The sequence below is a fragment of the Phallusia mammillata genome, chromosome 7 (assembly GCF_965637545.1).
Source record: "Phallusia mammillata chromosome 7, kaPhaMamm4.hap1.1, whole genome shotgun sequence".
Taxonomy (NCBI): Eukaryota; Metazoa; Chordata; class Ascidiacea; order Phlebobranchia; family Ascidiidae; genus Phallusia; species Phallusia mammillata.
Window position 1 is genome coordinate 4230720 of NC_137258.1, and position 12340 is coordinate 4243059.

At 37.1% G+C, this 12340-nt stretch overlaps 2 protein-coding genes and 1 non-coding gene across 3 annotated transcripts in view; all 3 read left to right on the forward strand.

Moving 5' to 3' along the window:
• The first annotated feature begins 8492 nt into the window (after positions 1–8492).
• On the forward strand, positions 8493–10574 carry LOC145238372 (ciliary microtubule inner protein 5-like). Its single transcript, XM_080101516.1, has 2 exons — positions 8493–8815; positions 9924–10574. The coding sequence occupies exons 1-2, from the start codon at positions 8607–8609 to the stop codon at positions 10153–10155; spliced, it is 441 nt and encodes a 146-aa protein (XP_079957642.1). The 5' UTR covers positions 8493–8606; the 3' UTR covers positions 10156–10574.
• Positions 9686–9757, forward strand: Trnad-guc (transfer RNA aspartic acid (anticodon GUC)). Its single transcript has one exon. It is a non-coding gene; the product is annotated as a tRNA-Asp (tRNA).
• A 900-nt stretch (positions 10575–11474) lies between the features above and the next one.
• Positions 11475–12340, forward strand: part of LOC145237927 (staphylococcal nuclease domain-containing protein 1-like) — a 33406-nt gene continuing 32540 nt past the window's right edge. Inside the window, exon 1 of the mRNA XM_080100927.1 lies at positions 11475–11643. Coding sequence (XP_079957053.1) covers positions 11554–11643 — 90 coding nt within the window. The 5' untranslated portion in view covers positions 11475–11553. The remainder of the gene's footprint in view (positions 11644–12340) is intronic.

Sequence of the window (12340 nt, forward strand, 5' to 3'; positions counted from 1 at the left end):
TGCCAAAACATAAAACTCCAAACATTGTTCCAAACAAATCTTTGTACATGTAAAACTACTTAAACAAAACTGCCAATGAACTTGTGTTCAGTAAATACAGTTTATTGTATACGTTAAAACATTTAATAGTCTGCAAAAAATGCATTCACCACATACGGATTACACAAATTTCGTAAACAAACTATAGTCCAATGTGAGTTATATCCATACTGATATATTAAATTCTTATGTATTCGATTTGCAGCTGATTTGCCATTTAACTTGGCCCGTTACTTGAGGGGCTTAAAGCGTTGGGTATTTTTTCGTTTCTTACATATGTCAGTCTAACAATACTACCAAAAATGCAAACGATTGAACAATGCAAAAATCTTATTTCGAAACTAAAGGACTAGTTTGTGTTTCCTTTTAAAATAACACTAAATTTTGCAGCCATGATTCCAACTAACGTCCAGAATTTGACTCTACTAGTCTACAATGTTAGTCAACTGCGCCTAGAACCTGTCAGCGAGCTACATGCTAGAGTACTTGGAAAACGATGCAGTTACGCCCACCATCAGACTATTTGCACCTTGATTTTATGACCTCTACGTTATTTGTCTTGGAAGCAACGACGACCACCTTTTGTTGGCGGCTCAAATATTCAGTGATTTAGATGACTCGAAGGTTTGAGAAGGTAGCTACTGTTTCACAGCTTATGAATGCGACAATACTGGCCTTACTTAATGAAATGCTTGTTTGAAACAAAGCCTTGGACACAGCTTCAGGCCTGCCTTTGCACTCTGTGTCATTATTTCTATATATTTTTTAATACATTTAAGTAGCTAGTTGTTGGTTCTGACCTAATGTCAAACAGCCCGAAACCGCTTTGTTCAAGACCAATTGTCTATTACTGAACGGCCTTCTCAAAAACTATTCGGGTTCGGGCCGGGATTCGGGCTTGTACTTTCGGGTTTGTGCTTCAATTTCAGGCCCGTTTACAACTCTGCTCCGACATGCAAACAATCGATTTCACGGAAATTGGCAAACTCTTACAAAATAGTGTTGGGTGTTTGTGTATTTATAAAAGCTTCAAACAATAATAATAACTAACCAACAAGGCATGCTATTAACGGATATTGATTTGCTTTGGTTTTATTTTCTAAAGAATGCGATTTGAGAACAGTGGTTATAGTTTCATTTTGTATCTAAAACCCGCGTTGCAAGACGGGTCAAGCTTTTCGGGTCGGTTTTCGAATTATAAGTAAATTTTCGGCATAAGTACATGTACACTGTTCAGAAACAAGTAATCTGATTCAGACCTCTGTACTTCAATTTTTTACACAAAGTTTAAACCACCAAAATTACTTCCAGTAAATGTTACCTCGTGTTTTTCCTGTTATTCAACCAAACACCAGTAATTGACAAAAAACAAAAAAGTCAAAAATTGCTCGATTATTTTAAGACCAGTAATGCAATGCCCTCATTTCTACCGTATCCTGCTTGTCAATAAGATCGAGTGCACACGTTAACTTTGCATCAACCCTTCCCGTTTAAGATACGGTTTCGAAAAGGCTGTTTTGCGGTACGACGACGTGCACGAGTTGCATTGTCTTGGCCGATATAACTCGTGACTCTATTGAACACAATGGATTTTTGCTGATCTTCAAAAACGGATTTCTCGGTCTGGCAGCCGCAGTAACTTACTCAATTGCTTCTATGGCCTTCAGATGGTTAACTTTTAAAGTTTTCCATTTAAAAAAAAGTGATATTACACATGCTCTTTTATTTAATTCTTAACCCCTTAACGCCGTATGTGACGAATTCGTCACACTGTGCCTTACACCAATTTTTACAGTGCGTTTGGTGTTTTTTGGGCGGAAAACGGTTGTCTCGAATTTGTCTCGTCCAACTTATTCATAAAACATCACATTTGACCACCTAGCCAGAAAAACTAAAATTTTATGTATTTCCGGATTTTGGTTTCCAACATTAGCAGAAAAATTTTTTTTTCATGAAACTCGCTGTCAAACTTTTTTAATTTTTATCAGTTATCTGAGAAGAAAAAATCGTGTGTACATACAAGATGAATGCCTATTCTACTGCGCAATTTTTTTCAAAAAATTTCAAAAGGTGTACAAAATATGGGGGGTGAATGTCGTGTACCGAATTCGTCCCATTCGTCATTTGCGTCACGAAAGTGCACGTAAATGGTCACGTGATCGCTAAAACATAAACACAATATTCTGGTCCTATACCAGTATTTATCAACTACATATTGTCATTTTGCACAATAATAAATAGTGGCATTGCAATGACAGCCAGTTACGTGTCAACCAATTACGTCATAACGGAAAATCTTCTGTATGACGTCATACTACCAAAACCCTAAAACATCGTAAAATCAAGTTTTTACGTTGTTTACCGAGAAATAATACACATTTTTGGTAGCAAAACATAGTTTAGATTGAGGCAAACACAAGCGGTTGATGTGGTTTCATTCTTACGTTGTTTACGTGCAAGTTTTTGCAACCGGTTGCGTAATACTTGGCCATTGAATGAATTATTTTTTTAATTTTATTTGCTGGCATCACCTCTTTAACGTCATAACCATCGTGCTTTGTCCTAAACCCGAGTGTTAATAACTGTGTTTTCACGAACAATTACACAGAGGTCTCCAACACAAGGTTTACCACCACGCGTTGTGTGGCTCGACTATCGAAACTTGTTACATTTAGTACACCTGTTCTAGAACAAATGTATTTACTTTGCATTTTTCGTAAAATTGCATATTCCAAAATATCAAAATTTCTGGCGTCTGGGACGTTTCGTTTCGCTTTCACTAGAGACGCACAAAAAGTAGGTTACGAGTATTGACAAGGCAATCTCAAAGTGGTTTTAAACGAAACAAAATTGACAAAAAACAACGGCATTTGAATTTTTTTATGACGTCATAGAAGTATATGACGTCATAAACCGATTTCGATATCGTCTTTGTCGATATAATTACGTAATAACACAAAACTTTTCATTGAAACCTAATAGTGTACGAATAACTACGAGATACATACGCGGAAATGTTTGCATTAGTTTAGTCTTAATGGACGAATGTGCCGAATTCGGTACAGCGGGCTAGCACCCCCCAAAATGCGATAAAAAAAATTTGGGGGTGCAAATATTTTTTCTTCTGCCCAAATGCTTTACAATACGCGTAACAAAGATTTTTTTCCCAAACTGATTTATATCGCCGTCGTTAAGGGGTTAAGCACAGTACAAGTGCCCAATTTGTCATTGAACGATTTCAATTATATTCAACTTAAACACCTTGATAAGATTTGTGATAATATATGTCGATTTACTATGGATTTAGTTTTTTGATTTAACAACTCACATATGCAACGACATTTATTTGATGTCTGGCATTATAACACCGCACGGCTCTTTTCATTGCACCCCTTACTGTTTTGTGCAAAACCAACTTATCGAAACCAACACTTCCTTCTATTCTATCTTTCGTACTCAAATAGTAGTAAGGCTGTCAACGCGTTTTATGCGACTCATCTTAAGATCCATCCTTACAACTTTGTTACATTACCGGAAAGGTAGGCCACTGTTTAAGTTTGACGCGTTCTGTTTTGTGCAAAATCTTTTTTCAAAACGTGTTACTAGCATGTAGTATAAAATAATACAGTACGACGACGAAAACATATATTTTTAACTTACATTGACAAAAAGTCCATCTAAGCTAATATGAAAATACTCTAATCAAGCAAGTAATGCTACCGCGGGAAAACGCACCACTTGAATCACCTCAATCGACATTTCAAAGTTCAAAGTTGACAAATCGACAAAGTTGATTAAGCCTGGTCCATTATATCGAGTGTTTGACCATATGTAACCGTCCCAGCCTGTAGGCATTACACTGACTTTAACACATCCTAAAGATCCTATTAAATGTTAAACACCAACCCTGACTGGGCCTACTTTTAGGTTAACTGTTTTACATTCACTTCTTGCTAAAAATCAATCGAAATTGCCTACACCATTTTCCGCTACAGTAACTTTATGGACCCCTATACCGTCCATTCGCGGCCTTCGCTCATTTCAACTCGGTGCGTTTTCACTCAGTGACGTCAAAAAGTCGATGTGCTCGACTGGTGGCGGGCAGATAACTAATCCCAAGCGACAGCATGATGAATCGCGTTTTAAGTCAAAAAGTGCCTTACTGACCTCAGTTACTCAACTTCGATTACCTTAGCGGGAACATTAGATCTGTTCTTTAAAATCGATTCTGCTCTGGGTTGAAACATTTTTAGGAGTGCGACTTTCATTTGCGGACCGCAAGATTTCTTTTCTCCTTTTTACGTACGTTCCCACCGCACCACCGTTGAGGGATCTTTGTTTTGCATATGTGCTTATTACAGATGTACTATCATCTATTTACTGTATTAACCAGGCAATTTTTCTGCAGTGAATGTGCGCTGTTGTAAACTAATAAGAAACAGCGATTTTTTTAAATATCGTTGTTTTTGGGTAGTTTTTATTAGCTACAAAACAAATAAAACTACACACCCCAAAAATAATATGAATTTTTTACGAAGAAATTTGCCTACAACCAGAAGCATGGTGCGAATGCTTAAAGATGTTACAGTACAGCACAGCACAGCACAGCACAGTACAATGTATCAACAAATGATACAAAAAAATGCAAAAGCAGTTATGGTTTTACTATAGATAACAAACATAACAGCACAAATGCCCAAATCTTGTTTTCAAACCTCGTTTCTGGTTTACTTAAACCTTACCGAAGGTCAGCATCTGATGACATTGCCCTACAAGGTTTCATGTTGGCCGTTCAAGGCACCATCCACCTTTTGACGTCATCAGGACTGCTGGATGATTTATGGTGTTTGCTCTTTCCGCAGTAATGGCTATTTAGTGATTTCGGGTAGATAGGTTTCCGAATGTAAAATATGACTGTTATTTACTAACTCCTAATGATCAACTCAATTAAAATCGTAACTGCAAGAGAATATGCATAAATTAAATACATCCTAGTCCAGACCTTACAACAATCGCTTTTGGCATCATTCATGTTTAGAGTTCCTAAGCGTAACGAACAACGTTTTTATAAAACATTTTGGGTTTGCTTCGTTTGGTGAAAGCAGTCTTGGCGACCCAGTTGCACTGCATCAATCATAAATCCTAAAATAATACTGCAACGTTGTCCACCGTGACCTTGTTGTACCAGTATTTAAGCTTAGGCTTACCGGCTAAAATAACAAAAAAGTGTTTTCGCGGGGTTCGAACCCAAGACGCTTCCGAGGCCGAATTCCGACCAGATTTTTTTAATGTCCATATATGGGTCAGCCGCCCTGGACCAAGTTCCGGACAATGTTAATGTGTTTTTTTCCCGCGTGTACAAAACCAGTGTGTCGATAGCGCTACCTAGCGACGCGAAATTCAAATCTATCGGTTCAGAAATCGATGTTTTTAATGCAAAACTTTTCCGAAAGTGTATTAATGCTGCAACTTATTATTCGCTGGAAATAAGTGTTTCTTAACATTTTGACTTCCTGAACCAATTTTATGCCGACTTTCGTTTCCATGGAAGCATCGTACACTCAAGTCGAGTGCTTCACGGTGGGCGATTAAACACAGTGACGATGAGTTGATCACTTGAAACGCTTTTCCATCGAAAGTGTCCACTTCACGCTTTGTTTTCTCGTTGTCACGAAAAAAACTTTCACGAGTCATTTGCTGGAAGCTGGGCCCGCCTAATGTCATTGTGTCTGCCTTATGATCAAGAAAATTCGGAAAGTTTTCTTGTAAGTTTATTTTTTATTATTGTTTTATGTTGATTTTTTTAGTAGCGGCAGTAAATAAGATCTAAGATCTTGGGAGAAAATTCATTGAAATTTAGTATGCGGTACGAATTAGATCCGCCTAGTAAAAATAATAGATTAGAGTTATGAGGAGCGGAAATAATCAGTTTCGTTTTAAATGGGCGTACAAAATAGCATTGGGTTTTAGAATACAACTAGCGGTGTTATTGTAATTAGCAAAGCATAGTACTATGGATATTACATGTGAATATTGCAATCACAATACCAATCTTGTCAGCTAAATTGCTTTTGTTCGTTTTTTTGACACAGATATTAAAGAGGATCAACGTTATTTCGCCACCCAAAATATGGACGGGTAAGCCCATACTATTTGCCACATTATGATGTAATGCATATGTTTGTAAAAGAAACTTGGTTAAAAAGGAGTTATTGGTTACCAATACATCCGTATGTGCACCCAGAGGCGTCTACTTGTTTAACCTATATGCACTAAATTGCGGCATTCATTGCAAATTATTCGTCTTGTGAAACTTAGCCTCCAAATGGCAGACACAAATTACCATTTAAAAAAATTATGGGTACTTTGTATTAAGGCAAGGGCCTAACATAAAGTCAAGTCGGAACCTCAAGGACAAACAGTTCACATTGGCCAAGCTCTTTAAACTCGAAAGTAAATACATACGGACCGCCCCACTCAAAAATCCAACGCCCCTCGCTTTTCAAGTGACGCGAGAAAAAGCGCCGACTCATAAAATCGAACGCTGAGCGGCGCACGTGTATTGTGACGTAACAAAGCGGTACGATTGTTACGTTTTCCCGCCTTGCCTGGCTTATGTTACCTTGTCAACCATACACAACAATGTTTCGAGTCAGTAGCTTCGTCAGGCTGTTGTGTGATTGCTGCCTTTTGTCAGGTTGTCAGATGTATGTGCCTACTGGTTTTAATAAAATAGGTGAATAGTTGAAAGCTCCAAGTTACCAAATGCATTTGTGACTGTTTTTTTTTTAACATGGTGTGCTTTTGTTAAGTATAATGTAATGCAGTATTAACTACGCGGAAATGTGTATAGTTAAAGATATATGTTAGAAAAGTCCCTTTAGAAAGGCATGCTTCATAAGGAATTATGTTAGTGAACGAAACGTGTTTAATACAGCTATATATTAAATAGACCCTCTGATTTATTGCCGAAAGGGGATATTCACAAGCATGGGTTCCTAAACATTCTTTGGAAGGCTAAGTTCGCTATATTTGGCCCTAATATATTTAAAGGTTTACTTTTCTTGCTACCATGGTTTATCAGGAAAATACTGAAGTTACGCAGTTAATATGTTAACAAAATTGCCATACAGTTTGGCTACCTTATCTTCTATATAGTCCCAAAATCCGCTTTAGGCCACAACAATAGGCGTTGCCATTATAAGATGGCATCTCCTTTCATCACACAAAAACTTGTGGCCAAGATGGATATAATTTATAGCTATATTGTATTGTGATAGCGATCAGAATTGTTTGCTATATATTAGCCACTGGGCCTTGGACAGCGTTACCAACTAAGCATTCAAGTGTTTGCTATGTCGCCTGTTTGTTTTTGCTTTATTTGTCAAAGCATTAACCTTGCATGGTGAAATACGTGGCGTGCGGTCTTTTGTAATGAGGTGTTGTAAACTGGCTTTGTCAAGTTTCGTTTTGAGACTTGGTACCCACAAAACATTAAAAAACACTATCAGTTGCTACGAAACAAGTTTTACTATATAAAGGGACCCTTATTCCATAAGCTAACGATTACATTGAATTTAACTGTCTCCAATTCATTGTAAGTAATTTAGTTTTTTCAACTAGTATTATGACCATATTTGTGTTAAACCTTTTACAAAGATTTTAACAAAAACCAAGTATAGTTCTAAATGTCAGTAAAGACCTGCCGTTTATCTTGTACAACTATCGAGTCCGTGCAAAAACTCTATGAATAGTTATTTGTACAAAAAAGCATACAGTAACTACAGCTTTTAGTGCACTTGCATTATTTTTTTGTGCGGCAATGTATCAATATAGTAAATCGATTTTTCCATGATGGGTGGAATTAAGCTTAGTTTTTTTGCAAAAAAAAAAAAACTTTTAAAGCCAAGAAAGTTAAAACGACAGCAGTTGATGGCAACTATAGATAATGCAACCTAGCATTAACGAATTTGATTCTTTTTTGTGACATACGAAAGTGCGTTTACAATTTAACCGATCTTTCTGTGGTCCATGAACCATAAACAACATATTGTTTTGCTGTCAGGTCGCACACGACTTACATGTCAGGACGTTTGGCGTCTGTTGTGTTTACATTGCAAGAAAACACGTTTAATAACTCGCTATGAGGTCGAAACAGTAGCTTTTGGGGCAGTGCTTATGGATTTCTTTTCTGACCCCCTTGCGATCATTGTAACGACACAAAGCCTGTGAATGGATAACGGTTGACGCCCCTTGCTCATTGTGTGCGAAACAAAGGTGGCGTTCTACAATTTTTCGCGACACGTTTTGTAACAATTGCGGTTTGTTTTTACTTGGATTTAAACCCCTTGCCAAACACGCGCAGTACAATATTCTGACCCCAATTCATTCCAGGACTTGTTACAAAACGTACGACTGAACAATTTTTGCATTAAAATGTTTTAAACTTGGTTTAATTAGCGTTTGTTTTTCTTTAGATATCGACAAGTGTAATTTAAAAATAAATTGAAAACCTAATTTTGTGCTCTCTTCTACATATGCAATTGTGCTGAATCATCGCACAACCGATGACTATGCAAAACGAACGTACCACTTCGGCTGGCTATCGACTGCCCATTGGTCAAACTTCTGGTGTCCATCGGGTCGCCCCAAGACCGCCAGTGACACAAGCAGCTGGTAAGAAGGGTGCACGAGAAGTGGAGAAGCTTGACGAAGTTTCGTTCAACAAAATTTGGCGTGAACAAATCCACAGCGAATGGAAGGGTGTACATGACTGGTAAGGAACTGCACATAGCGCTCTTGTGCTTGCTTGTGGGTTTATTTGCTGTTAAGTAAGTTTGCTAGCTGTTGAGATGCTTGGTTTTGGTATTACCTGCCTCTTTTATTTACATTTGCGCCCCATAAACGTTATGATTTTTAAGCTGACACCAAATGGGTTGCCTTGCAATGAAATGCCACAAAATAGTATTATAACATGCCATGAAATTAAAAAAAACGTTGCAACGAGACATGATCTTTTTCCTTGTTGCATTTGAGTTTCGAGGCTAGGTAGTGATGAATGTGGCTTATTTGAACATTTCAAGGTTTTTTGCCATTTGAATGGTTGTTATTGGATTTTCGCTTTCATGAAAACAGATCGATCTATTGATAGCTTGTATCTCCAAGTTTACATGAGTGATAGTTCGGAATGTTTTCACAACGTTTGTGATACCAATTCTTGGCCGCCGTTCTAATTTTGGTCTGGGCACGTTTTGAAACTACAAAGGACATCAAATTAAGACCAAAGTGATATAAAACGGCAGTGTTGCGCTGTAAAATGTATACACATTGAAAGCGCAACAATGGATCTATTGTTCCGCTACCAGTTCTCATAATTACTTTTCTTTGTGAAATAACAGAGATGCGTTATCTGGTTTAGAATGTTACATTGTTGTTTTTAATTAACTGTTGTTTGGTATTTTTGTACCACTCAACTAGCCTTAAAGTACAATTGGAAAGATATTTTATCGGCAAATTTTCAAAATAGGTACCAATCAACAAACCTACAGAAAGTTGACACTTAATTATTGCTTTATGTGCGAATCTACACGTTTTGCTTGTATGAATTTATAAAATATTTGCGCGATTTCGACAGCTAATCGTCGTGTCCTCGTTAGTATAGTGGTAAGTATCCCCGCCTGTCACGCGGGAGACCGGGGTTCGATTCCCCGACGGGGAGCTCAATTTTTTTCAATAATTTCCTGCTTTTAAGTTCGGCTTGAGGCGTCTATAACCTTTCGATAAACCATATTTTACGTTGATCAAGTTGTTTTGTTTTCGTCGTTTGTTTAGGGGTGTGAAATACACTTCTAAAAACAATATCTTGAACCATATTTTTGTTCCAGGAATTCTCAATGGGGTTTTATGAAGGACTTCGACCCTCGGGGCCGTCCGAAAACTCCTAAAACACTCCCTGAGAAAGAAGCGGTTTTCAGTGACACCCTGCCTGATACTCAAGGACACGTCTATGGAAGTCGCGTTAACACCGAAATGGGCGAACAAATGACTAAAATGGAATTCCTTTTTCACTCATCCAACCGTCGGTGTAGACTGGATACAGAGTTTGTCTGCTATTAGAAGTTTTTTATGCTCACCTTGTCTTCTGTTTTATTGACATGTTCTTTTTTACCTATAATTTTTCGCGTCTTTTGTAGTCTATCTACATGACCCAAATAATGGCAGCTTGCGTTTCAATTAGGGGGTTATAATTTGTTCTAAATTATTGCACATTTAGACACGTTTTGCAGTTTGCGTTTGACACCTTCAATCCATCTACATGTGTAGAATAGAATAACACTACGTTTGCTCGATATAGAATAACATAACTAGTTTTTTTTCCCTAGTTTTGACTTTCATTCAATTTGCATGCGCCGATTTATACGATTTTGAAATTGTAGCTACATTGTAATGTAACATACTCGTTGTGCAATTGCTTGTGTTTTGTATTGCGTGTGGTAATCAATGTACATGCAAAAATATATTTTAGTGTGGTTGAATGTTGCCAGTTCAAAATACTTGGAATACGGCATGTCTGGCATATTTACGCAACAGAGAGCTGACAGCAAATTGTTTCCAACATGAACTTGTTGTAAAGTCGCAGAGTAGTCAAACAAATGTTTTCCATTCACTTCAGATGCTGAAATGATAAAAGAAGCAGAATAGACGAGTAAAAAATACCTGGCCTACGATTGACCAAAATTTCTTTCAAATTAAACAAAACTGGTCTAAAAACTTGTTAAACTAAACTAGACTAAAAATGTTTGTAACGCAAACACATGCATAGGTCCACAGTTTTTGCAACAATTTTAAACGTTTGTAGTTTCTTTTTTTCCAAAACATCGCACAGTTAAACGCAACGCTTGGGGGCACTAAAGGGTGATTCCCACGCTTGTGACGTTGCACTCCACGAACCCGGAAGCATTTTACGTCACAAATAGTAGGCACACATGTCGCGAAGCTGGGCATTCCCAGTAGCAGTTCGGCTTCGTAAGAAAGACTTTTGGTTGTTGAAGAATTGTTGTAAATTTTAGTAAACAACTTGGTGCTATTGTGACTGTGTTCTAAACACGTTAACGTAAACATAAACATTATAATAGTTTAGAGTCGCTAAACTCGCTATGTTTAGATTTAGATCGTTTTATAAAGTATGCGAGGATTTCAAACAAATATTAGACAGATAACCAACACATTTTCCAAGTTGTAAAGATTGTGGACAATGTTATGTTACAATAGTATTAAAAAAGCTCGTTAAAAGGTATTTATTAAGTTTTTTCTGAAGTTCTTGGTAATTATATATGTATTTCATGTTAATAAAAAGGCTTGTGTGTAATTTTGGTAAATTTCTTAAAAGTCATGTTTGTTATGGGTTTTGTGATTAATATGTGAAAAACGTTAACAATATGGGTTGTATGTTCAGAAACAGATTTTAGCTACTTTACTAGCTTAGGAGTTTATGTTTTAATTGAATTTTCAAAAATGTCGAACCCAGCACCAGCTACTCAACCTGCTCAAGCACCAGCAGCAGCAGCACCTACAGTCAAGCAGGGCAGAGGAATTGTTAAGCAGGTAAGACTATTTCTGTACATATTTGTCACAAAGAGTTTTAATTGGTCCCATCCAAAGTTTCACCCAGTTTCACTCATTTTTTTGTGAGCTTCAGTCACAAAACGCTTCATAATATGGGTTTAGTCATGACCACCAATTGTATTGTATTAATTTTGAAACCGTGCATGAAAATGGTACATAGGAATATGAAAACACTACACTAGCGCCACGGAATCGGGAAACAGCTGCAAAAACCTCGCGGTTGAAAATACGCCAATGTCAAAAATTTTACAAAAAAGGACATAATATTGTCAGACGCAGCAGCCGCACCCTTAAAAAGACTACGTTATAAACCAGGGGTGGCCAACCTTCTACATACCATTCGCCAACTTTTTAACATACTGTGTTGGATGCGCCATAAATGTCTCGTAACCCCACCTTCTATGACTACTTCTTGTATATAGAGAGAAAGAGAAAGAAACAACTTTTGCATGAGAAGGATAGTAATAAGAAATAAGAACTATTAAGTAAAAAATAATTTTGATAAACTATATATATATATATATATATATATATAATTAATAGGGCTGGCTTACTTTATTTATTTATTAGTTTATTAATTTGATTTTCATGATTATCAAAAGAAGGCAATGCGCCCTTTCTAATCATGCAATGCGCCATGTTTGGCGCATGCGCCATAGGTTGGCCATCACTGTTA

What these genes read in the sequence shown, in the direction of transcription:
- LOC145238372 (XM_080101516.1), top strand. Translation starts at nt 8,607, where the DNA reads ATGACTATGCAAAACGAACGTACCACTTCGGCTGGCTATCGACTGCCC. An exon ending in TGGAAGGGTGTACATGACTG is followed by an intron (nt 8,816 to 9,923) that starts GTAAGGAACTGC and finishes TTTTTGTTCCAG; the next exon opens with GAATTCTCAATGGGGTTTTA.